This window comes from Rana temporaria, chromosome 13 (assembly GCF_905171775.1).
Source record: "Rana temporaria chromosome 13, aRanTem1.1, whole genome shotgun sequence".
Lineage (NCBI taxonomy): Eukaryota > Metazoa > Chordata > Amphibia > Anura > Ranidae > Rana > Rana temporaria.
The window spans coordinates 103,624,741-103,648,730 of NC_053501.1; the positions used below are offsets into that span (position 1 = coordinate 103,624,741).

Here is a 23,990-nt window from a genome sequence, read left to right on the forward strand (position 1 = left end):
GCTCATTTACAAGATCTTCAGCCATTATGTAATTGTTGGACCTCAGTTTAGAAAGTAGAGTAGCACTCTATGGATATGTATTGCACAATGGCCACTTTCGCTTCTCCCACCTTCCTTCTCCCCACTTTCTAATTATTTTACCCCGTGTTTGTCACTTTTATGTATTTTTTTTGTTGAATGTATTACACGTTTTGACACTGTGTGATTAGTAGGGTGTGGGTCCTCGGGCCTACCCTGAACGTCTTGGGAGGGAGTGGACATGGCCTTCTGGCTTAGTTCGCCCTCTCTCTAGGGGTCTCCCTTGTGTATTTGGGTGGGCCTGTTTCGGCAGAACCTCCAGAGAACGGGGTCTGTCTGGTTTCAACCAGATAGACCTAGAGCAGGGGTCTCAAACTGGCGGCCCTCCAGATGTTGCGAAACTACAAGTCCCATCATGCCTCCGCCTGTGGGAGTCATGCTTGTAACTGTCAGCCTTGCAATGCCCCATGGGACTTGTAGTTTTGCAACAGCTGGAGGGCCGCCAGTTTGAGACCCCTGACCTAGAGAGTACCTCAGTCCTTGTCAGGAGCCTAACGCCCCGGGGGATCAGGGTGAGGTCCTTCCTAGTGGAGGACAGTGTAACACCCAATGCACGTTTTGTGTCACTCTTTGTGTGTGCACTTTTTTTGGCATCGGGTGGAGTTTTTGGGTGTGTTTTACACGCCAAGGACTCTATTGTAGCACTACCCCCGAAGGAGCTGCTGGTTTGATTTGGATGGCACGTTATCTCTATCCTCCTGCCGTCTAGGGTACTGGATGAGAACTGTAATAAAGTCAATGTCCACATGACAGGTGTCTTTTCTGCGCCTTTATTACCCAACAGGGTAAAAATGATAAATAGTAGAAAGGAGAAGGGATAGAAGAAAGGGAAGGTGACAGATTCAGGTATAACTGGTTACTGGAAACAGTCTTGCTTCCAACGACAACTTTTCTTCGCCACTCTAGAGTGGGTATAGTGCATCTGGATAGGCCTCTCTCACCAGCCTAGCAGCCAGAGTGTCACTCGGAAACTTAAGGATGAAGTCTCTGCCACAGACCCTCCTAAAGGTGGAGATAGTTTTGATCCAAAATCCTTCTCAACTGGATTCAGCGCCCGGATCTCCTTCAAACAGCTTTAGTTATGTCGGGAACTGATAGGCGACCATCGTCCAGCCTTTCAGATACAAAGTGTCCTTCGATGAGCAAGTAGGCCTCTCCTGAGACACCAGCCTCGTGCTCGGTGTCCCCCAGACAGGTTCTCCATCGATCGGCTTCCTCCCTCAAGATGGACAGCCCAGGACCACTTGCAAATTGCAGACTCAGTCTACCTACTGAGTCTACGAGGTAGATTAATGCTCCGGACCAACGTGGTCCTGGAGCCAGGAACACTACACACACACCCCGGCCAGGAGGGCCACACACGGGGGTGGTGGGACGACTGCCCAGGTGGATGGCGGCAAGGCGACAACGCCCAACCAATGGCTTCTGCCCCCTAAATACCTCTCCCCAGCATGCACAGCGAGGCGATCAACCCTCCTGATTGGCTGCCGAGGAGAAGTATCCACACGACCCTGACTCCACTGCTGCCACCTGCTGTCTGGGGGTGCTTGAAAGTCCCCCAGACAGTAAGCATTGGCACACAGTACAGCCAGAGCTGGAACAGAGGCCTTACATTTAGCCAATTAAACATGGTCAAAAGCAACTAACTCTCTGACCCCCTACTAAATTTACAGCAGCACCTGCTATGAAAGTTGCCAGGCGCTACACTATGGATAGATCATTCAATTATAGCCTCTTACTTTAGGAGGATGGTGTAGGGTTTTGCAAAAAGCCTGATCCACAACAAGGGCCAGAGTGTATACAAAGCCGGAGACCAATGGATTCAATCACCTTGTTCCCAACATAACAGGGGGCACACCCAACCCCTACGGTGGCCATATAATGTATTATTTTTGTTTTCTATGTTCAAAATGATCAGAACTGGAATGTATGGCAGGCTTGTATTGCAGCAGCTACTGACCCCCTTCCATGAAGGTTTTAATGCTAGCACAATGCTTTGCCTTAAGCTGCAGCATGGCTAATCAATTCCACACGGTGCTGGCTGTGGTCGGAATGGAAGCAGTTAAACCACCCATGTGCTTTCTGGGAAACTCTATTTTCAAACAAATGCTTTATTGATGGCCTATTGACCAGTCACTCAGATGTCCCACAGGGCAGTATATCACTTTGTGAACAAGGGGAGGTTTATTTCCCAGGATGCACTGCTAAAATCTCAGAGCTTAAATGACTTGGTGATGCTCATTGCTTAGAACATCTAAAATGCAAAATGAAAACCATTTTGAAAAAAATAATATATATATATGTTTGAAGCACCAATCATACTCTAAACTTGGACTCATCAAAAAATGTTGGACTTTGGATGCGATTAATTTGCCACATTGATGACTTTGGTGTGGTCACCAGGCATTTTCCATCACCCCTGTGGCAGCCAGTCACTGCTGAAGGTTGGACATCACTGCTTAGAGTGGTCTTCTGATTGTGAAAACAATGGAGCATTCATGCTCCATTGTTTTCACAATCAGAAGACCACTCTAAGCAGTGATGTCCACCCTTCAGCTTGTGGGTTTAGGTGACTGCTTGTAGTCTTGGTTGGATCAGAATTAGATGTATATTGTAGGCATGATGGACCCCTTCAGAGGATGAAGACTGGTAGTCTGAAATAAGAACTTTTCAGAGGCAGCTCTCCATTGATGGGGGTATCCTATTGAGTACCCAGAAACGTCTGCACAGTATTTGAGAAATGAGCGTGCCACAACCATTGGGTAAGTCCAGGGTTTTTCATTTAACATGATGTGAAGGTAAAAACACTGACGCGTTTCACACTGTATGAAGGTGCTTAATCATGATTAAGTACCTTCATACTGTGTGAAATGCGTCCGCAGCTTTTCCTGTAAAAGTGACTGTATTGGATCTGCTACAGAAAATATCAATAAAGATGCCTTCATTCAGGTGGGGGTGGAGTGTGGACCCATTTATTTTAGAGCAACGGTGTATTCTGTAAGGGAAATGTATCCCATCTCTTTTCTTTCCTAGGCAGAGATTTACATGTTATACTCTATCAGCATTGAGATCAAGATTGCGCAAAAGGTTGTACTTGTCATGGGAGGGGGGGGGGGGGGGGTTACGCGTTACGATCTATTTTTGATTTGATTTAATCTGATTTCACTGATTTTGATTAGGTTTGTAAACATTTAATGTGTACCAGTGCTGTCCCCCCCCTATTTATTTATTTATTTATTTATTTATTTATATATCTTTTATTTTTTTTTGTTTTTTCCTTCCCAGCCGGTTTCTGTGTTCTGACCGGTAATTGTTGGTCGCATGTTGCGGCCTAGTATTGTATCTGTGTTGCAAAAATTGAATAAAAATAATTTTCCAAAAAAAAAAAAAGATGCCTTCAGCCCTGGTTCACACTGGGTACGATTTGGAACGATTTGAGATGCGATTTGACATGTCAAATCGCATCTCAAATCGGCGGCAATTGTCGGCAATGGCACTGTCCTAATCAGTGCGACGCCGCAACTGCGATTTCAAAAAGTAGTTCCTGTACTACTTTTTGCGATTTCGGGCCGCGATTTACATTAAATTGCGGCCGAAATCGTGGCAAAATCGTGGTAAAATCACGCATTTTACCGCGATTTTGAATTCGCAGCAGTGTGAACCTAGGCTCAATGGTGTGGTGTGGCTGTCCAGGATTTTCTCTTCCTTCCTAGTTCGTTGCAGAGCCAGCACCTGTAAGTTCCTCAAAGGGCGTGTGCTTTAGAGGACTGGGGCTTAGAGTGGCAATCCTTCTTTCTTATTGGACTTGTCCAATTGTTGTGATGCTCTCATTCATCTAATACTCTTTTTAATCTTCATTGAGAACCATGTGAAAATGCAGTGGAATAATTGGGGGACAGAGTGCTGTCGGCCTATAACAACAAGTGACTGAGCAAAGACCTTCATCGCAGGACCACCAAGTTTAATTTCAATGAAAACTGAAGATGTAAAATCATTGATGACGTTTAAGGCCGCGTACACATGGTCGATCCATCCGATGAGAATGGTCCGACGGACCATTTTCATCGGTTCACCGCTGAAGCAGACTGATGGTCTGATGTGCGTACACACCATCAGTTCAAAAACCGATCGAGTCCAACGCAGTGACGTAAAACATAACGACGTGCTGAAAAAAATGAAGTTCAATGCTTCCAATCATGTGTCGACTTGATTCTGAGCATGCGTGGGTTTGGAACCGATGCTTTTGTGTACTAACCATCGGTTTTGACCTATCGGTCAGGCGTCCATCGGTTCGATTTTAAAGCAAGTTCTCTGTTTTGGAACCGAAGGACAACAGACCGATGGGGCGTACACACGGTCGGTTTGGACCGATGAAACTGAACTTCAGTCCGTTTTCATTGGTTTGGACCGACCGTGTGTACGCGGCCTAAAATGACATTAAAGGGGTGTTCCAGACAATTTTTATGTTTATTAAAAGTCAGCAGCTACAAAAAGTGTAGCTGCTGGCTTTTAATAAACATACACTTACCTGCTCCAGCGACACGCCGGCCGGGGCTCCGCTCCTCTCCCCCCCTCCCCGGCCGGCGTCTTCATTTCAACTGTGGGCACCCGGCCGTGACCGCTTTCGGCTTCACGGCCGGGCACCCACTGCGCATGCGAGAGCAGCACTGCGCCGTCTGATTGGACAGGAGATTGCCTAGGACCTGTGTCCTAGGTGATCGCCTACAGGGAGGGGCTGCTGTAGGCGCTGATATCCCAGGAACCCTTGCAAATCGCCTTATGCCTTAATCGCCTAGGCGATTAAGACAGGAAGCTGAGGATTAAAACGGCAAAAAAGGTATTTACTATCCAAAAAAAGAAAAGAGATTGTCCATTATGAAAACTAGGCACTAAGGGCATGCAGCACAGCCAAACATTAAAAAATGGGTGGAACTCCACTTTAACAAGTTTAAGATGATAAGCGATATAATGATTGGGTTTGGGTCTACTTTAAACTTCCCATGTATACCGTACATTTACATGTATTTGCAGCATTTGTTGTCATCGAACATGTTTTGCATTGCGAAAATGTAAAGTACGACCCATCTGATGTTCTGTGAAAAGATTGCCGTATATTTGCAGGGATTTAAGTGCATTTTCAAAGATCTCATCTTTGCCAGGCCACACAAAAGCGGGGTAGTATGGGCGTCACACAGCTGGGCCACACGCAACCCTGTAATGAGAATTCCTGTGGTTTGCATACAGCAGAGATCCTAGGAGAGGTAGAGCCAAGTTTACAATAATTGTGCCAATTTAATGTAATTTCCAGAAGCGTTCAGATGTTTGGCAGGTGTTTGCAGAGAGCTATGGTATATAATAACCCAATAATACTTGCAGCAGAATGCCAGGCCAAGGGCTAAATACACATGTGGAACACGCATATATAGGAACTTATTTTAGCAATTCTCTTCCACAGTCTTCTGATCCGGCCAACACGGCCCTGGACCTAGGGTACAGACTATGCTACCGTTAAAGTGTACGCAAAGCCAAACACGTTTTTTTTTGTGTGTGTTTCTTGTTGGGTAGGGATTTTTCTTTGCTTCTTATCCAAAAGACAACAGGAAATTAAATGAACAAGAAACATCACTGTTTAGGCAGTTGTCATTGGAATGGGTTTCCCCATTGGGAGAAAGCCAAAATATTGGATTTTCCCAGCAGTAATTATTTTCTGCCCCCAGATGTCCTCAGTCTTCTGGATTGAATGATGCTAAGAGTCAACCTGGAAGACTGAGGACATCCTGTGAGTGCAGGGCTTCATGCCCCCCCCAGCAGGTGTCACTACAGTGCCTTGCACACAGTGATGCAAAGAACAGTGCTGCGTCATCTCCTCAGCACTTCACTCTTCCTCATTGAAGACAGTCCACTGCCAGAGAAGAAGTATCTCAGACATTTGGAAAAGGTAAATAAAAGCAAAAGGATACAGGCAGGGCTGGTTGATTGAACTTTAGTCCTGTGAAATTAGATATCTCAAGTCAGCCCACTGACACCAACACTGGGGCACTATCTCCCACTGACACCAACACTGGGGCACTATCTCCCACTGACACCAACACTGGGGCACTGTTCCTCCCACTGACACCAACACTGGGGCACTGTTCCTCCCACTGACACCAACACTGGGGCACTGTTCCTCCCTCTGACACCAGCACTGGGGCACTGTTCCTCCCACTGACACCAATGATGAGGCACTATTCCTCCCACTGACATCAATGATGGGACACTGTTACTCCTACTGACACCAACAATAGGGCACGATTCCTCCCATTGACACCAAAGATGGAGCATTTTTTACTCCCATTGACACCAAAGAGGGTATATTGTTTACTCCCACTGACACCAGGACTTTTTCCTACTCCCACTGGTCACATTCTGCCCCCCCCCCAACGTCTCAAGAACAATAAACTGGCCCTTTGTTTAAAAAGTTTGGAGACCCCTGCACTAATGTACAGTGATCTGTAGATATCGGGGCCAGATTCTCGTAGGAGCGCATATCTTTGCGGCGGCGTAACGTATCCAATTTACGTTACGCCGCAGCAACTTAGACGGGCAAGTGCTGTATTCTCAAAGCACTTGCTCCGTAAGTTGTGACGGTGTAGCGTAAATCAGCCGGCGTAAGCCCGCCTAATTCAAATGTGGGACAGGGGGGCGTGTTTTATGTCAATCTTCTGTGACCCGCCGTGATTGAAGTTTTTCACGAACGGCGCATGCGCAGTCCGTGGAAATCTCCCAGTGTGCATTGCTCCTAATACACCGCAAGGACGTATTGGTTTTGACGTGGAGGTAAATTACGTCCAGCCCCATTCACGGATGAGTTAGCAAACGACGCAAAATTTTCAAATTCCGTCGTGGGAACGACGGCCATACTTTAACATTGATATGCCGCACTTATGCCACCATATAGCAGGGGCAACTATACGCCGGGAAAAGCAGGGCTGTGGAGTCGGAGTCGAGGAGTCGGGGGAAATTTGGGGTACCTGGAGTCGGAGTCGGCAAACAATGCACCGACTCCGACTCCGACTCCTACTAAATTTAGATTGGAATAAAAAAAAAAAAAAGCAAGTTTAAATGTCCCAATTCACAAAAAGTTATAATTAATGACTTCTCTACTGTAAGAATAAAGACCAATGCATGCAGTGCCTCACGTAACCGCAAAACGAACACGTTAAGTGACCGTGAAGAAGCATGCTTTTCATGTGCTTCACTATATGGCACGCAACGCACAATTAGGAGCTGCAATACTTATACTTTCCATAGTGTTGTGTTCTGCTTTTACAGGGAACGCAGCGTCCATGTGTAACCTAGCCTCTCACTGAGAAGGGATTAAATAAATATGTTTTTTGCAGGACTAGAGAGTGAGACACTTGTATAAGTGAAGAGAATGGAGGGCCAATAGTTCAAGACTGAAGCTGTAAACCATTGGAAAAACTGCTGTCATTTAGCTAAGGCTATAAAAACTTGTAAACTCTGATTGTTAGCTTAAACTTTAAACATGACTATGGGATTCTCCTAGGAAAATCATGTTTTAGAATAAAAAACTTTGTTTTCATTGTGTTTGTCTTTTGCTTAAACTGTGCAATACAGTAGACTGTTGGCTTCCCAGCCAGTAGTCCTGTGGTAGGTTGCGTTTCTTTCCCTCAAGGAATGTATAAAATACATTTGCATATTAATACAGAGGAGTCGAAGTCGGGGAGTCGGAGTCAGAAGTACATAAAACTGAGGAGTCGGAGTCGGAACATTTATCTACCGACTCCACAGCCCTGGGGAAAAGCCTAACGTAAACGGCGTAAATTTACTGCGTCGGCCGGGGGGCGTACGTTCGGGAATTCGCATATCTTGCTGATTTACATATTTCGACGCGTAAATCATACACGCCCCTAGCGGTCAGCTTAAAAATGCAGTTACGATCCGACGGCGTAAGAGACTTACGCCTGTCGGATCTAACAGATATCTATGCGTAACTGATTCTAAGAATCAGGCACATAGATACGACCGGCCGGACGCAGAGATACGACGGCGTATCTGGAGATACGCCGTCGTATCTCCTTCAAGAATCTGGCCCTTAGTAATTATTAGAGAGTCTTCCTTGAGACCATCAAGTTATTTCAAGTGTTCTTCCACATTCAAAATGTTGAGAAAGGCAGATTTGAGCAGTTGAGACAAAATGAATAACACATTTCTGACACCATCTGAAAAAACAACGTTTTTAGTCTGGCGGGATGTATGTTTAATTTTTTTTTGCAAGTATTTGACTTCCTGTTAGGAGTCCCGTTAAGGGAAGCTGTGGTTGTCCTCTGGTAAGCTTCAGCCTACGTTGAAGAAAACACTACTCTTAGCATTACATTAATAGATGGAAAATGATAAAACTATATCTAAAGACATTTTACTCTATTTTTTTATTTGTTCTGATGACCAGTGAAGGGAAGTCCAGATTACAGTTGGTAACGGATCCGGTAGAAGGGAACTGGGGGAACCTGGCCTGGTGATATAGGAGAGTTTTTGCCCTCACTGGTGAGACTTCCACTCAATTCCTGTTGATTTATTGTTGTCTTTAGAACAGGAACTGAGGGAAAATCTCCCCAGTGGGGCACATATGGCAAATAAAACCTGACAGTTCCTACACTTCCCTATTGTACTAAAACCTAAAAAAAATGTAGCCTTTAGATACCGTACTTTATTATTTGTATAGGGGGTATTGTATATGGGAACCCCTACATACAGTATGTCTGCATGTGAATATGTGCTTTACCTATGCAAAAGAGAGTAAAAGGCTCAATATTTGCCCCCTTTACTTTCTTGTTGTTTCCCTTGTTCAGGACCATACCGGGGGGTGGGTGCTGCCTAAAACAGACATTTTTGCCATCTGCATCTTAGCAACAAAGTGCTATTGGTGCCACACAGCATCATAGGTTGCTAGGACACTGGCAGCCAGGCCACACTGTATCGCTGGTTGCTAGGATGCAGACGGCCCCTGCCCCTTCCCTGCTTGCACATCATAGTCATCTCCTCTTCTGTCCATGTCCAATTACAATCTATGCTGGCAGATGGCCATGTGGGCCATCTGCATCCTAGAAACAAAGGACAATGTGCTCTTGCGGCCGCATAGCATCATTAGTTGCTAGGATGCTGACGGCCAGGCTACACAGTGTCACTGGTAGCTAGGATGCAGGTGGCCCCTGCCCCTTCCCTGCTTGCACATCATAGTCATCTCCTCTTCTGTTGATGTCTAATTACAGTCTGTGCTGGCAGATGGCCACATGGGCCATCTGCATCCTAGCAACAAAGGACTATGTGTTCTTGGGGCCACACAGCATCATTGGTTGCTAGGACCCTGGTGGCTGGGCCACATGGTGTCATTAGTTGCTAGGACGCTAGTGGCTTCTGCCCCTTTCTTGCTTGCCCATTGTAGCCACCTCCTCTTCTAGGGAAGTCTAATTACAGTCTGGGCTTGCCCAGCTCTGTCACCCCTCCCCTCCCCACATTAACTTTTACGTGGCTGTGGGGAGAAGGAGCAAAGGGAAATATTCTAGTCGGGCCCTTTAAGTGACAGCCCTGAGTCTGCTGGGGCTGCTGACATCACATCCAAAATGGTGGCACCCAGCAGCAGTCTCAGAGCTTCTGGATATCTATACAAGGGAGGCTATTACTGGTAAATAAACATGCCAAAAATACAGTAAATGTACATACAATATTATAGGAAGATTAATGTGAAATGAACAGTCTAAAAGAAACATGTAGTGAGACCTTTGATTTGTATTGATCTTTCTGGGTCCCAAGGAAGTGGCTTGGCCACGAAACGCGTACACAAGGGAGTAAATCGAATGTGCAACGAACCACTGTATCACAATGTTTTTTTAATGTCTTTTAACTGATTATCAATAAAATGTGTTATATTTTATATATTTTTTGGATGTCTGATGGTTGTCTAAGGTATAATTAGAGTCCCACTACACTTTGCTCTTTGTCTATGATATTATTGGGATGATACCTGGCTAGACCACATCCTTCTACAATACCCCACCGGAACTACTAGTGTTGAATTAAACAGCCTGACAACAGGTTCTCTTTACGTTGTGTTTTTTTGTATTTTATGCTCCTTTCTGTAACATGGGTTACAATGTCTTACAGGTGAAAGACGAGAAGAACGGACAAGAGGTTTTCGACCTCAGTGACTACGAGAAGTGTGAAGAGCTCCGGAAATCTAGGAGCCGGTCCAAGAAGAATCACAGCCGCTTCTCACTTGTGCGGTCAAAGCAGCCGGGAAATACAGTAAGTCAGTCTTACTGAGTCCTCAATATGTTGGTTACCTGCTTGTCATTTTGCTACAGAGCAGGTAAAACAACTCCCATGTATGAACTTCATTGATGTGTTTAGATGTTTGTCTGTAGTTCTTTATTTAATGTTTTTTATGTAGAGATTTTATCCATAATACCAGAGCACGGGTATAAAGTATAACAGAGTCATTCTTCTCCTCAGGCTCCGAACCTGATCTTCCTTGCCGTCAGCCCCGAAGAGAAGGAATCTTGGATCAACGCCTTGAACTCTGCAATCACACGAGCCAAGAACCGCATCTTGGATGAGGTAAGCCATACCCAATCAGGTGTCCTATGTTAAACTGTTGTCTTATCTGAAGACCCTCAACATACACTATATTACCAAAAGTATTTGGACACCTGCCTTTAATATCATCCCAGTCTTAGTCCGTAGGGTTCACTATTGAGTTGGTGGTGGGAACCGGCCACACAAGAGACCTAACATTTTGCCTTGTCGTGCATTGGGACTGTGCTGGAGTACCTCCACAATCCCAACACAGTCCAATCACACCTGGTGTGAACAAGCCCTAAAACAAGGCACCAAGATGCCAATGCCTGAACGGGCCTATACACTTTAAGGCCTCATTTACTTGTTCAATAGAGTTTACCACCCCTCTGATTTGCACTTTTTAGAGGCAGGTGGCTCGAAAGTGATATGCGGCCTTCTGAACCCCTGTTTTATTAACCAAAAGCACTCCCTAACCGTTTGCTTTGTACGTGGTTTCAGCATGGTCCCTTTCACTTGAGTGGGTCACGCCTGGTAGGAAAAACAGCTACTGCCAACATGCCAAAATGTTATCGCACCTGTGCCCAATGTGTACTAAGTTATCTTGAAGCCTGGGGGTGGGGTGGTGATAAAAATGTGGATCAACCACTTGTTTTTAATTCCTCTTGGCCACACGTGTGAAGGAGGCTCAACACAAATTCTATTGGAACATTACGAACTGATTGGCCTCATCGGGAAACTAAAATCTATTGAGAGTTTCACAAGTTGTTTGGGATTTATATCTTTATCTCAAATGTCCACCATCTTTTTTTTCAATGGCTGCCAGAGTGTGAAACCCAAGTCTCTGTGTCGTCTTCTAGGTAACGGTGGAAGAGGAAAGCTTTCTGGCCCATCCAACCAGGGATAGAGCAAAAATTCAGCACTCGAGGCGACCACCGACAAGAGGTCATCTCATGGCTGTGGTGAGTATGGCGGGCCTGGGAGGTGGACATTGTCAAGATGTTGCATTTACTATGATGAGCAGCTGCTCAGATTTGGACTGGACATAACTTTTAATAGCAGATATCTGGTTTTCATTTTGTTTGTTTACTTAGGACATTTGTATTCAATCCTTTTAATTTGGTTAATAAGATCCCGTCACCAAACCATTCTATTTTAGTTATATTTTTATATATTATATTTTAGTTACCGTATTTATCGCCCTATAGCGCGCACCGGCGTATAGCACGCACCCCAAACCTAGAGGAGAATCCTAGGGAAAAAAAAAAATACTGACAATTTACAGATAGTTATTTACAGTTGCCCGGCGTCCATCGGCGGCCTTGTCCGGTCCGGCGTTCGTCTGCGGCATTCGTGGTGTCCTTCCCGCTTCTCCTGCACTGTTTTTGAACGCCGCCGCCAACACATACCGAGTGCAGTACACTCGGCTGGGCTTGGCCACACTCGGCTCGCGGAGCCGAGCGTGGCCGAACCCAGCTGAGTGTACAGCACTCGGTATATGTTGGCGGCGGCGCTCAGAAAGCGAGGATCGGCGTATAACGCGCACCCACGATTTTCCCCTGATTTTAAGGGGAAAAAAGTGCACGTTATACGCCGATAAATAAGGTGTATTTTTATATATTATATTTTAGTTATTTACCTGTAAAATACTCCCTTGTGTAGACATCCAAAAGCCCAAAGACACCTTCACATTGGTGATTAGTGGGAAGAACATCTCCTTGTCCTTACAATAGTGGTCCGTAAGAAGAATGCTGATTACATCGAGGGTTAGGGGAAGAATGCCCCTTAAATTGGTGGTCAGTGGGAAGAAGGCTCCTTAAATTGGGGGGATGAGAGGGAAGAATGTCCCTTACATTGGTGATCAGTGGGAAGAATGCCCTTACATTGGTGATCGGTGAGAAGAATGCTTCTAACATTGGTGGTCAGTGGGAAGAATGCCCTTGCATCGATGATCAGTAGGAAGAATGCTTCTTACATTGGGGGTCAAAGGAAACAACACTCCTTACATCGGTGATCAATGGGAAAAAATACTTCTTATATTGGTGATCAGTGGAAAGAATGTTCCTTACATTGGTGATCAGTGGGAAGAATGCTCCTTACATTGGTGATCAGTGGAAAGAATGGGCCTTACATTGGTGATCAGTGGCAAAAATATTCCTTACATTGGTGATCACTGGAAAAAATGCGCCTTATATTGGTGGTCAAAGGGAAGAATGTCCCTTACATTGGTGATCAGTGGGAAGAATGTCCATTACATTGGTGATCAGTGGGAAGAGTGTCCCTTACATTGATGGTTAGTGGGAAGAATGTTCCTTACATTGGTGATCAGTGGGAAGAATGTCCCTTACATTGATGGTTAGTGGGAAGAATGTTCCTTACATTGGTGGTCAGTGGGAAGAATGCTTCTTACATTAGTGGTCAGAGGGAAGAATGTTCCATACATTGGTGGTGACTGAGAAGAAGTCTAAAAAAGACAACTAAAAAGATCATCGGTGCCATGTTGCTGGCTCTGCCAAGTGGTGTTGGCCCCGGAACTATGCGGGCACCATTAGATGGGAGAACAATCAGTCACAACTCTAGGAACCCCTAGTAATCTCTGGAGGAATCCTAGAGTTCTACATGACCCTGGAGCCTGGTTGAGAAGGCTGGTCTATAGTGTACCCCTTTGCTTTTTCTCTGGGAGCTACATAAACGGTTATATATATGGAGGAAAAGGACACAGGAGCTGGACCAACGCAGAAAGTAATTAGACACTTCCACAAGAGGACAGGACTATGTGCAAAGAGGGAGGAAGCTGTGATGAGGGAAATTTCAAGCCAATAAAAGATGATTTAGGGAAATGAAAAGGCTTCAAGTAAGCATTTAAAATATTCGATTATTTTGTGCTTTTACATGCAATTTTTACATCAGTAATAGGGTTGCTTTAAGGTGTTTGTAAAGCCAAAATCTTTTATTTTTCTTCGTTTTGGATAGAGTGGGGAAGGGCTATCCGGGACTATGTTAGATTAATTTACTCACGCTTCCTGTCCTGCTGACATTTTACTAGACAGGAAGTGAGGAAAGCTTTGTAACCGCAACAAAGATAGTAAAAAGCACATCAGTGAAGTAGGGGTCAAAAGAGGAGAAAACCATGGCACATGGCAGGGGGCACAGGCAACCCTCCCAGAAGTGTGCAATACCATGGAGGCCTCCATGGATACCATGGAGGCTGCAGCTAGAATGGAGGTGGAGAGGTGAGTATAATTGCAATTTTATTGTAAGGAGCGTAATTTTTTTTTAGACATTGTTTACATTTGTATATAATGTATTATATTCTGTAACCACTTCATTACTGGGCACTTAAACCCCCTTCGTGCCCAGACCAATTTTCAGCTTTCAGCGCTGACGCATTTTGAATGAGAATTGCGCGGTCATACAACACTGTACCCAAATTATATTTTTATCATTTTCTTCCCACTTAAAATAGAGCTTTCTTTTGGTGGTATTTGATCATCTCTGCGATTTTTATTTTTTTGCGCTATAAACAAAAAAAGACAGAAAATTTTGAAAAAAAACACAATATTTTTTACTTTTTGTTATAATAATATCCCAATTTTTTTTTTAAAAAATATATTTTTTCCTCGGTTTAGGCCGATACATATTCTTCTACATATTTTTGTTAAAAAAAATCGCAATAAGCGTATATTGATTGGTTTGCGCAAAAGTTATAGCGCCTACAAAATAGGGGATAGATTTATGATTTTTTTTTTTTTTACTAGTAATGGCAACCATCTGCGATTTTTTTTTTTTTTTTTTGTCAGGCCTGCGATATTGCGACGGACGTATCGGACACTTTTGACACAATTTTGGGACCATTCACATTTATACAGTGATCAGTGCTATAAAAATGCACTAATTACTGTATAAATGTGACTGGCAGTAAAGGGGTTAACACTAGGGGGTGAGGAAGGGGTTAAATGCATTCCCTGGGTGTGTTCTAACTGTGTGAGGGGAGGGGACTGACTGGGGGAGGTGACTGATTCTGTGTCCCTATGTACAAGGGACACAGATCGGTCTCCTCTCTCCCTGACAGGACATGGAGCTCTGTGTTTACACACAGAGCTCCACGTCCCTGCTGTCACCGCCGATCGCGGGTACCTGGCGGACATCACGGCCGCCAGGTACACACATCGGCTTCTCAGCGATGCGCCGGGCGCGCTGGTAATGCACATAAAAGGACGTCCATCCGGCACTTGAGAGCCGCGCTGTGGACGTCTTTCATCTCAAGTGGTTAATGTAATTTTTTTTTTTTTTAGGTATATTTTTATTATTTGTTATTTTAGAGATTGTTTATATTTTTTTATGTATTTTTTTTTTTTATGTATATTTATTATTATTTGTTACACGATAAATAAGCATGGTAAATGCTTACATTTGTATGAAGCCAGTATCCGCAGATCAAACATAGAGAATATTCGTACATTTGAATACAAACATCTAAATAAAATAAATGATGTAACTTTAGCCCTAAAATATGTGATATTTAAAACCACACTGACTACATTTTCACTATATATATATATATATATATATATATATATATATATATATATATATATATATATATATATATATATATATATATATATATATATATATATATATATATATATATAATTTATAATGGATAATAATAGATTTTACATTAGTCATTAATGTATTTATAAAGTATATATATTTTATTATATAGACATTATAAAATGAATGCATTAACGGTTTCATTTTAATCCAAAACCCATGAAATTTGAAAATCAATTTACGGTACTTGTTTTCTAACATCGGGTAGTAGTTCTACAAATTAATCCTGGCATTTCCTACAATTTAGGTCATGATTTTGTCAAAAAGAAGTAGAGGCTTTTTTAGGCTAGTGACATTTATTATGATTGACAGTTAAGGAGGTTAAGTGGAGTTTAACCCCATAGCAAAACATTTAAAATAGTCACCACTGCTACAACAACAGGTGCAACCGGTGGTCATATGGGCCGGTGTTGACCCTTGATCTCCAGGATGGCCCCTGACCCACCTGGCAGATAGGCTGCAAACACAGAGCCTTGTGTCATGAACAACATGTCTTTTCTGCCCGTTCCAAAGAGCAGCGATCTCTGCCCACGTGTAGTATCAATGGGGGCGTCATTTGTCAAAGTTCCCACGTCTTGGTCACAGTTCCTTAAATTAACCTTGGCTCACTGTAAAGGCGGTAAACCCCTCACATATGGTCCTTCCTTCTCCTATACTAAGGCTGCATTCACACCTTAGCGTAGGTCGTTTTTTCCGGGGTTTTGTCGCGCGTATTCATGCTTATTTGCGCGTTTGCATACAGCGTCGTCCGACGTTTTTGTACCTCGACATTTTTTATTTTAGCCAATAGGAAAAATTATCATCTTTTCATCACTTGTTGCTATGTTGGTAGATTTTTTTTTATCTTCTGCCTGGGTGAAATGTTCTATTGATTAAAGCGACAAAACGCCCGTAGCAAACGCTCGTTGTCGCTTGAATCGAGCGTTTCCATTACTTTCTATGGGAAATAAAAAACGCTCAAAAACGCCCAAACCGCCCGATTCGCGTGACAAAAAAAGGGTCCGGAACTTGTTTGAGCTTCAGGCGTTCGGCGTCAGGCGTTTTGGAGTGGAGATGTGAACCATCTCCATAGGGAGAATAGTCGAAGGGTTCAGGGAACCCCCGTAGACCCTGATGTTTCAGGGTCTACGGGGGTTCCCTTAACCCTTAGACTATTCTATGAATATTAGGATGATGGTACATTTTCAATTTATTTTTATTTTTCTAATGTTGGAGGTTAAATTTATCATCTCCATAGGGAATAATGTATTTTTTCCCCTCGCGCTTCAGGCGACAAAACGCTCAGGTGTGAATGCAGCGTAAGGCAGGGGTTGACAAATTTGCTTGGAATCTAGGAGCCAGGTAAAAAAGTTAGGAGCCAGAAAACGCGCCCCGTCCCGACGAGCTTGCGCGCAGAAGCGAACACATACGTGAGCAGCGCCCGCATATGTAAACGGTGTTCAAACCACACATGTGAGGTATCGCCGCGATTGGTAGAGCGAGAGCAATAATTCTAGCCCTAGATCTCCTCTGTAACTCAAAACATGCAACCTGTAGATTTTTTTTAAACGTCGCCTATGAAGATTTTAAAGGATAAAAGTTTGTCGGCATTCCACGAGCGGACGCAATTTTGAAGCGTGACATGTTGGGTATGAATTTACTCGGCGTAACATTATCTTTCATAATATAAAAAAAAAAATGGGGATAACTTTACTGTTGTCTTATTTTTTTAATTAAAAAAAGTGTAATTTTTTCACAAAAAAAGTGCACTTGTAAGACCGCTGCGCAAATACGGCGTGACATTTTATTCTCTAGGGTGTTAGGATAAAAAATATATATAATGTTTGGGGGTTCTAATTAGAGGGAAGAAGATGGCGGTGAAAATAGTGAAAAACAACATTAGAATTGCTGTTTAACTTGTAATGCTTAACTTGTAATACCAACGGCCACCACCAGATGGCGCCAGCTCACATCTCGTGGTGATAACTTGTAATACCAACGGCTCACCACCAGATGGCCCCAGCTCACAGCTTTTTTTTTTTTTTGCCCCCCTTCCAAGCCAAGTCGCCAGGACCCTATTTCTAGTCGCCATGGCGACCTGGCGCCCGGGATTTGTCGAGCCCTGGCCTATGGGACTAGAAAGAACAAAATGCTGTAGCCTTTTTTTTTTTTTTTCCTCAAGACTTCAAGAGTAGTATCCTAGTGCCTTTATGATGAAAATAACAAATAATTCCAGGAAAAAAATTTTTTGCCCATCTTGGAATCACAGGTTGAATTTTTTTTTTTAACCCAAATTTTTTGGACCATTTTACATAAAAGATATCACAATAAGGATACATCGGAGCAAGTGCTGTGTACAGAATAAAAACCCCAAAACATTCAAAAAATAAGAAGCGATTAGAAAAGTTGTCGGGGACTAAATAACTAAAGGGGTAACACTGTGAGTACATCATCCTTCTAGAGCAGAGGTCTCCCAACTTTCTTTTCCAATAATGTTTATTGAAAATGATACAAATCAAATTTTCAAGGCAATTTTCATATACAAATTAACGTCTTAAAGTAATGGAGGTATGAGCATAATGTTATACCCTATCATGGGTGCTCGTTGTATCCCTTATCTCTTTATACTTCAATTTAATGAATTACATTAGAAACTTGCAACAAATAAAAATAACAGACAAAAAAACAAAAGAAAAAAGGTCATTGATCATGATCCACGACAAATTAGTTTTCACCAGGGGGGGAAGGGGATCATGGGCGCCCTCCAAGATCTAGCTACCGCTATCCTGTCCTGGTACTCCCTTCACTGGGTTTCCCAGTAGCGCCTGCTGTGGTGATTTGATTAGGTTCACCAGGGTGAGAAGATTAAATTATAAATGTGAATCCAAAATCTCCTGACTTTAGGGCGTGTCCACCATATATGGTATACTGTGCCTTCTATGCCGCATCCCCTAAAGCATAGAGGGGAAGTGCCTGGGACATATGTTGCCGGCCTCCCAACTTTCTAAGCAAAGGGTCAGTTTACTGTCCTTCAGGTTTTAGGGGCAGCCGGACTGTGGCCAGTGGGAGTAGAAAATGCCCCGGTTTTAAGGGGAGAAATAGTGCCCCATTGTTGATATCAATGAAAAGAATAGTGCCCCATTGATGGTGTCAGTAGGGAAAACGGTGCTCCATCATTAGTGTCAGTTGGTGAAATAATGTCCCATGGACCAGATAAAGGCTCATCTGGCCCTCCAAGACCCAGTTTGGAGGCCACTGTTCTAGAGTTTTGTGGGGACTGTGTTTGAGGTCTCTGTGAAATAAAAAAAGGGTGGTGGTGAGGGGTAGGTGGGGATGCCCTGCAGCAAAGTTAGTTTAGGTGGTGTGCCCAGAGCAAGGAGCGGTCTGGTTCACATGTAAATTATTACCTATTTTCTACTCTAACAGCAAGGTTTCCGAATAGTAGCTTGTGTATTTGTTCATCCCTTAACTAGGGACATCACCAAATTTATTTTAATTTTTTTTATAATCAATTTTTATTAAAGTTTACATGACAATCAACAACAGAAAAATAAAATGATTAGAGTGACCCCAAGTGAACACCAATGAACGAATGCATGCAGCAATACATGGAAACCACTTGAATGGTTGGTATAGTGTACAACAAAGGCATTAAATCCAGTATAATTAACATATAGCCCTTTCCATATACAGTAGCCCTTTTCTTCAGAATAACAGTCGAAGAAGCTTACACATTACATTTACCAAAAAAAAAAAAACGGGATGTGGGCAAAGGAGCACAGGGTACAGTTAAGTTGTGACCTAGAAAATGTCATGAGGCGACTGACGATAGGAAATATAAGAGGGGTACTGGGCATTAATGCATTTCTGGAAAACATAAGGCCAATACTAAAAACATTGTAGGGGACAAAGTATCATAGACAGGCAGACTACTGAAATAATTGGGCCTTGGGTATCGGCTATTTTGTGAGAATTGTACATCCATCCCGACCATGTATCATGAAACTTATGATTTTTATCCTTGGCATTTTGAATCCAGCATTCTGCTTCTTTAACAGAATTGGCCTCCCTCTTCCACCGCTGGGCAAACTGCCTGCTTCCATTACCTCAGAATTGGGCCTTATGCCGCATTTAGCAGATGGGGAGTTACACAAATAAAAACTGTAAGGAGTACATTTGGGCCGTAGAGTCGTTTTCTGTATCCAAGGCGCAATTGTGTCCCAGAAACCTTTTATTTTGGGGGCAGGACCAAAGATGGAGAAAAGGTGTCCTGATTACACCATCTCCAGGAAATGAAATCAGTTCTGGGAAACATCTGAGCCAAGCAAGCGGGCGTCCTATACCACCTGGTCAGGAATTTATAAGAGGATTCTTGGAAACTGGTACTGATGGAGGGCACATGGGGCAATCTGGTGATTTTCTTAATCTGCAGGGGGGGGGGGGGAATCCACTCCCATTCCTTAAGATTGTAAAGAGTCAAAGTCAGTTGGGTTCCCAGTATAAGTTTATACATAAGACAAAGGAGGTGTTGAGAGTCTGGCACTGGCAATTCCACTCAGGGGATTCAAACGGGGATAGGGTAACACTTTTGTAACGTAGGTGTTCATTAACCCAAAATGTCTGACAGTTGTCGATGCTGCCAGCCCATCGGATAAGTAAAAAATCTGTGTTTGTTTGCTCTTGCTTAAAGTCTTACCTAGTTTACATTTTGGAAACCGAACCATTACTTAAAGGGTTATGCTTTCTTTTTGTAGGCATCTACCTCAACGTCCGATGGTATGCTGACTCTAGACCTTATCCAGGAAGAAGACGCCTCTCCAGAGGAGCAAAGCAGTTGTGAGCAAAGCTTCAGAGTTGACCTGGACAAATCGGTGGCCCAGCTAGCTTCCACCCGCCGCAGATCTGACTCAGAGAACTTCAAATCTTCAGAGAAAGGAAAGTCGGAAAACCTACAAGCGAAAGAACAAATTCCTTGGGAGAAATGGGGTATGCATCGTGACTCATTTGGAAAGGGCACAACCTATACACCTCAGGTCCCTAAAAAGTTGTCTTATTCTGAGAAAAACAAATGTGCCTCCATGGAGGAGATCCTGTCCCGTTCAGACTCTTCTGGGCAGCGACCCATCCCGAAAAAAGCACCTGAGTCAGAAAAACTGTTGCGGATACAGGAACTGATTACTCACAAGATAGAGAAAACTCAGGAACTTCTCACCGAGGTGAAAGAATGTGGGGAAGGGAAAAAAAAGGGAAAGGATCACTCTGGGAAGGAGGACTTGGAAGAGGCTGAGAGGCTTTTAGGAGAGGCTTCTTCCAACTGGAGGCAGGCCAGGAAAGTCCTGCAGGAAATTAAGGAACTGAGGGACCTATACAAACAAGCGGACCTGCAGCCCATAGATCCTAAGCAGAAACTGAGCAGTCATTACAGAAAAAGCCTAATGTGAGGAGGCACAGTGTCTACCACATCCTCATTTAAAAAACAAAAAAACAAAAAGTAAAACAAAAAAGGAGTATTTCCTGCTTCTGGCTTCACCATGCAAAGCTCAAGGACCATGGCAAGCCGAGGAGCCTAGAGGAGAGGAGACGGGCTTTCTTTTGGCAAGCTCCCTTGGCTTTGCACTTTTCTTAACCCTCCTTGGGGGGGGTTGAACTTGATATAGAATGCAGCAGGCTTTGCATATGTGCAGGGAGCCCCATGGAGGACCTTGGGAGCTTAAACCCTATTTGCTTGCAGCCTGCACATTCTGAATCCATAGGCCCTGTGGTGTTGATGTTGACCGATGCCAGGAAGGCTGTGGGCATCTGGGCAAGGCATGTGGCGAAACTGTCTAGTCTTGTAGAATGTCCTATCCAATACAAACTTGCCCTTTTTTTTTTTTACTTTTCTGTTTACATCCGCATAGTTTTCAGCGCTTTTATACCTTCCTGCACCACTGGCACAATACCAGTCGAGAAATCAATGTCTGACCTTATTCTTCTTACTCAAGCTGTAGTATAAAGCAGTTCTGGGTATGACTATGCACTATGTACAGATTCATTCATCTTTCCATTTCCTTTATATACTGGGGTTCCATTAACAAAACAAGGTAGTGCTAGTCACAGTTGATGAGCGTTTTTCTTATTAAAAGAAAATCTTTGATTCCATATTTCAGCAGCTTTATGCTCCTGCTGGAGGTCCCAATTTGGCCATGTTGCTTGCCTGATTCATCCTCTCTTGCTACAGTGCTAGAATTGTAAAATATAACATACAAGCTAACGGGAAAGAGTGCAACCCCCTTTCTATAGCCAAAACAGCGCAGTGCAGCATGGCAGGGATCACAGGAGAGCCGGGTGGGTGGTGTAGCCCTTTAAATATGGGAATGTTTATGTGAATCTGCCACATTCACAATGTAGAAGAAGCCATTTTTGGGGAATCGGAGAATGCATCCTCTAGCTTTTTACTAGAAAACAATAATGCCATTCGCTAGGAGCAGTCATATAATGGCTCTCTGCTTTGTGAACTGTAGATATGGGGGTGCACTTTAAATGCATATACTCTGGCTTAATGCATGATACAAAGGGTTTGCTTGGTGAGCAGTAATGAATAAAAAAAAAAGAGATGGAGGCATACAGACAGTTTATCTGTTCCCCAGCCCTTCAAGCCTTCTTTTACCTTTTTTTAGGAAATTTGCTATTGAAGGACAGGACAGCCAATTGCCACCTTTCTAAATGGCATTTGTTACCCATGTGGTGCTCTTGTGAACATGTACAGGCTGTAGGCTTCTATTGAAAGTATAATTGTTGCCATGTAGACACATAGAAATCCATGTCTACATTAGCTCTTTGCTTCATTCTGAAGACCCTTGTGTGTAGAGTTCCCCGGGATCAGGTTGCAAATGATTATTTAAATGAAATTAAAGCCCAAGAAAACGTTCAGTTTAAATCAGCTGCCTACGCAAACCTTCACCCCTCTCACCCAGTGCCCGGAGCAAATATTCGGTACTCTGAGATGGGGCATACGGTATGTGTACAGCCTTCTTGACTTCTGCTATGCACTGCTTGGTGCCTCATTGGGCATTACCAAGTCTGACCCATGTCACATAAGGGCAGTGGGGAGCTTGCTTAGCACTGTGTATGGGAATTTTTAGGGATTGAGGTAGAGAAGCCTGACATACAGGGACACTTTAACAGTATATATGCAGATATCTTTAGATGAGGGTTCAGGTTTTACAGACAGAATTGAACAAAGAGGTACTACAATATACAAGGCTGACCTTCAACTATGCTTTATGGTTACAGCAACAGCACCCTACAAGGTGAATAATCTATGCTTGGTAATTTAATGTACTTGACCAATTATTTGTGGTAAGCTTGCCTTTTTGTTCTCTGACTACTTCAACATCCTTCTTTACGATATAAAATGTTGTATTCTTTAAAGGGGTTGTAAAGGTTTGTTTTTTATTTTCTAAATAGGTTCCTTTAAAGCGGAGGTTCACCCTAAAAAACATCTATATACCATTTACATCCAGCATACTTCCGACATGTACAGTATGCTGGTATTTTTTTTTCCGCTGTACATACCGTCTTATATATTTTTTTCATCCAGGTTCTCACTCCAGCGGGGAATAGGCGTTCCTATGAAGAGGCGTAGATGATTGACATGCAGATAAGACACGTCACGCGTTCCGAAAATAGCCGAACTGGGACTCGGCTCTATACGTCGCCTGCGCACAGACTAGGAGCCGCGTAGAGCTGACTGCGCAGGCGCAGCATAGAGCCGAGTCCCAGTTCGGCTATTTTCGGAGCGCGTGACGCGCCTTATCCGTGCGTCAATCATCTACGACTCTTCATAGGAACGCCTACTCCCGGCGGTAGTGAGAACCCGGAAGCCAGGTGAAAAAGAACTATAAGGCCCCGTACACACGACCGCATCTGTCCGCTGATATTTGTCCGACGAACAGTTTCAGCGGACAGATCCGGTCGTGTGTAGGCCCGACCGGACAATTGTCCGGCGGATCGGACAGTTTCCAGCGGATCAAAATTTCTTAGCATGCTAAGAAATCTGTCCGCTGGAAACCTGTCCGTCGGACGTGTTCGGTCGTCTGTACAGACTCACCGGACACGTCCGACCGACCGCCATCCCTCGCATGCGTTGTACTGATTCGACGCATGCATGGAAGCTTTGAACTTCAAGGCCGCCCACGTCGCCGCGGGGACGGCGCGGCCACGCCCCGCGTATTGTTTACGCGCGGATTTCTGTCTGATGGTGTGTACAACCATCAGACAGAAATCACCGGGCGGACATGTCCGCTGAAAACGGTCCGGCGGACCGTTTTCAGCGGATTGTCCGTCCGTGTGTACGGGCCGAAGACGATATGTACAGCGAAAAAAAAAAAATACCAGCATACTGTACATGTCGGAAGTATGCTGGATGTAATGGTATATAATTGTTTTAGGGTGAACCTCCACTTTAAGCTAGTGCATTGTTGGTTCACTTACCTTTTCCTTCGATTTCCCTTCTAAATGTTTTTTTCTTTTGTCTGAATTTCTCACTTTCTGTTTCTCCTCAGTAAGTTTGCCCCCATCATTCGAGGCGTTCTGGCTGGGGGTTAGTCAGCATGCTCGCCCCCTTCCTTAGGACTACATCCCTGCGGGGAGACGCTGTGTTCCCCACAGGGATGTATCCCCAAGGGAGGGGGTGAGTAAGCTGACTAACCCCCAGCCAGTACAAATTGGATGATGGGGACAAGCTTACTGAGGAGGAA

At 43.9% G+C, this 23,990-nt stretch overlaps 1 protein-coding gene across 1 annotated transcript in view; it reads left to right on the top strand.

The window, feature by feature from the left end:
* Positions 1-21,833, top strand: part of PLEKHO1 (pleckstrin homology domain containing O1) — an 82,420-nt gene extending 60,587 nt beyond the window's left edge. The window contains exons 3-6 of the mRNA XM_040333824.1: positions 10,243-10,383; positions 10,591-10,695; positions 11,514-11,615; positions 20,004-21,833. Of these exons, the coding sequence (XP_040189758.1) occupies positions 10,243-10,383; positions 10,591-10,695; positions 11,514-11,615; positions 20,004-20,690 (1,035 nt within the window). The 3' untranslated portion in view covers positions 20,691-21,833. The remainder of the gene's footprint in view (positions 1-10,242; positions 10,384-10,590; positions 10,696-11,513; positions 11,616-20,003) is intronic.
* The last annotated feature ends 2,157 nt before the right edge of the window (positions 21,834-23,990 follow it).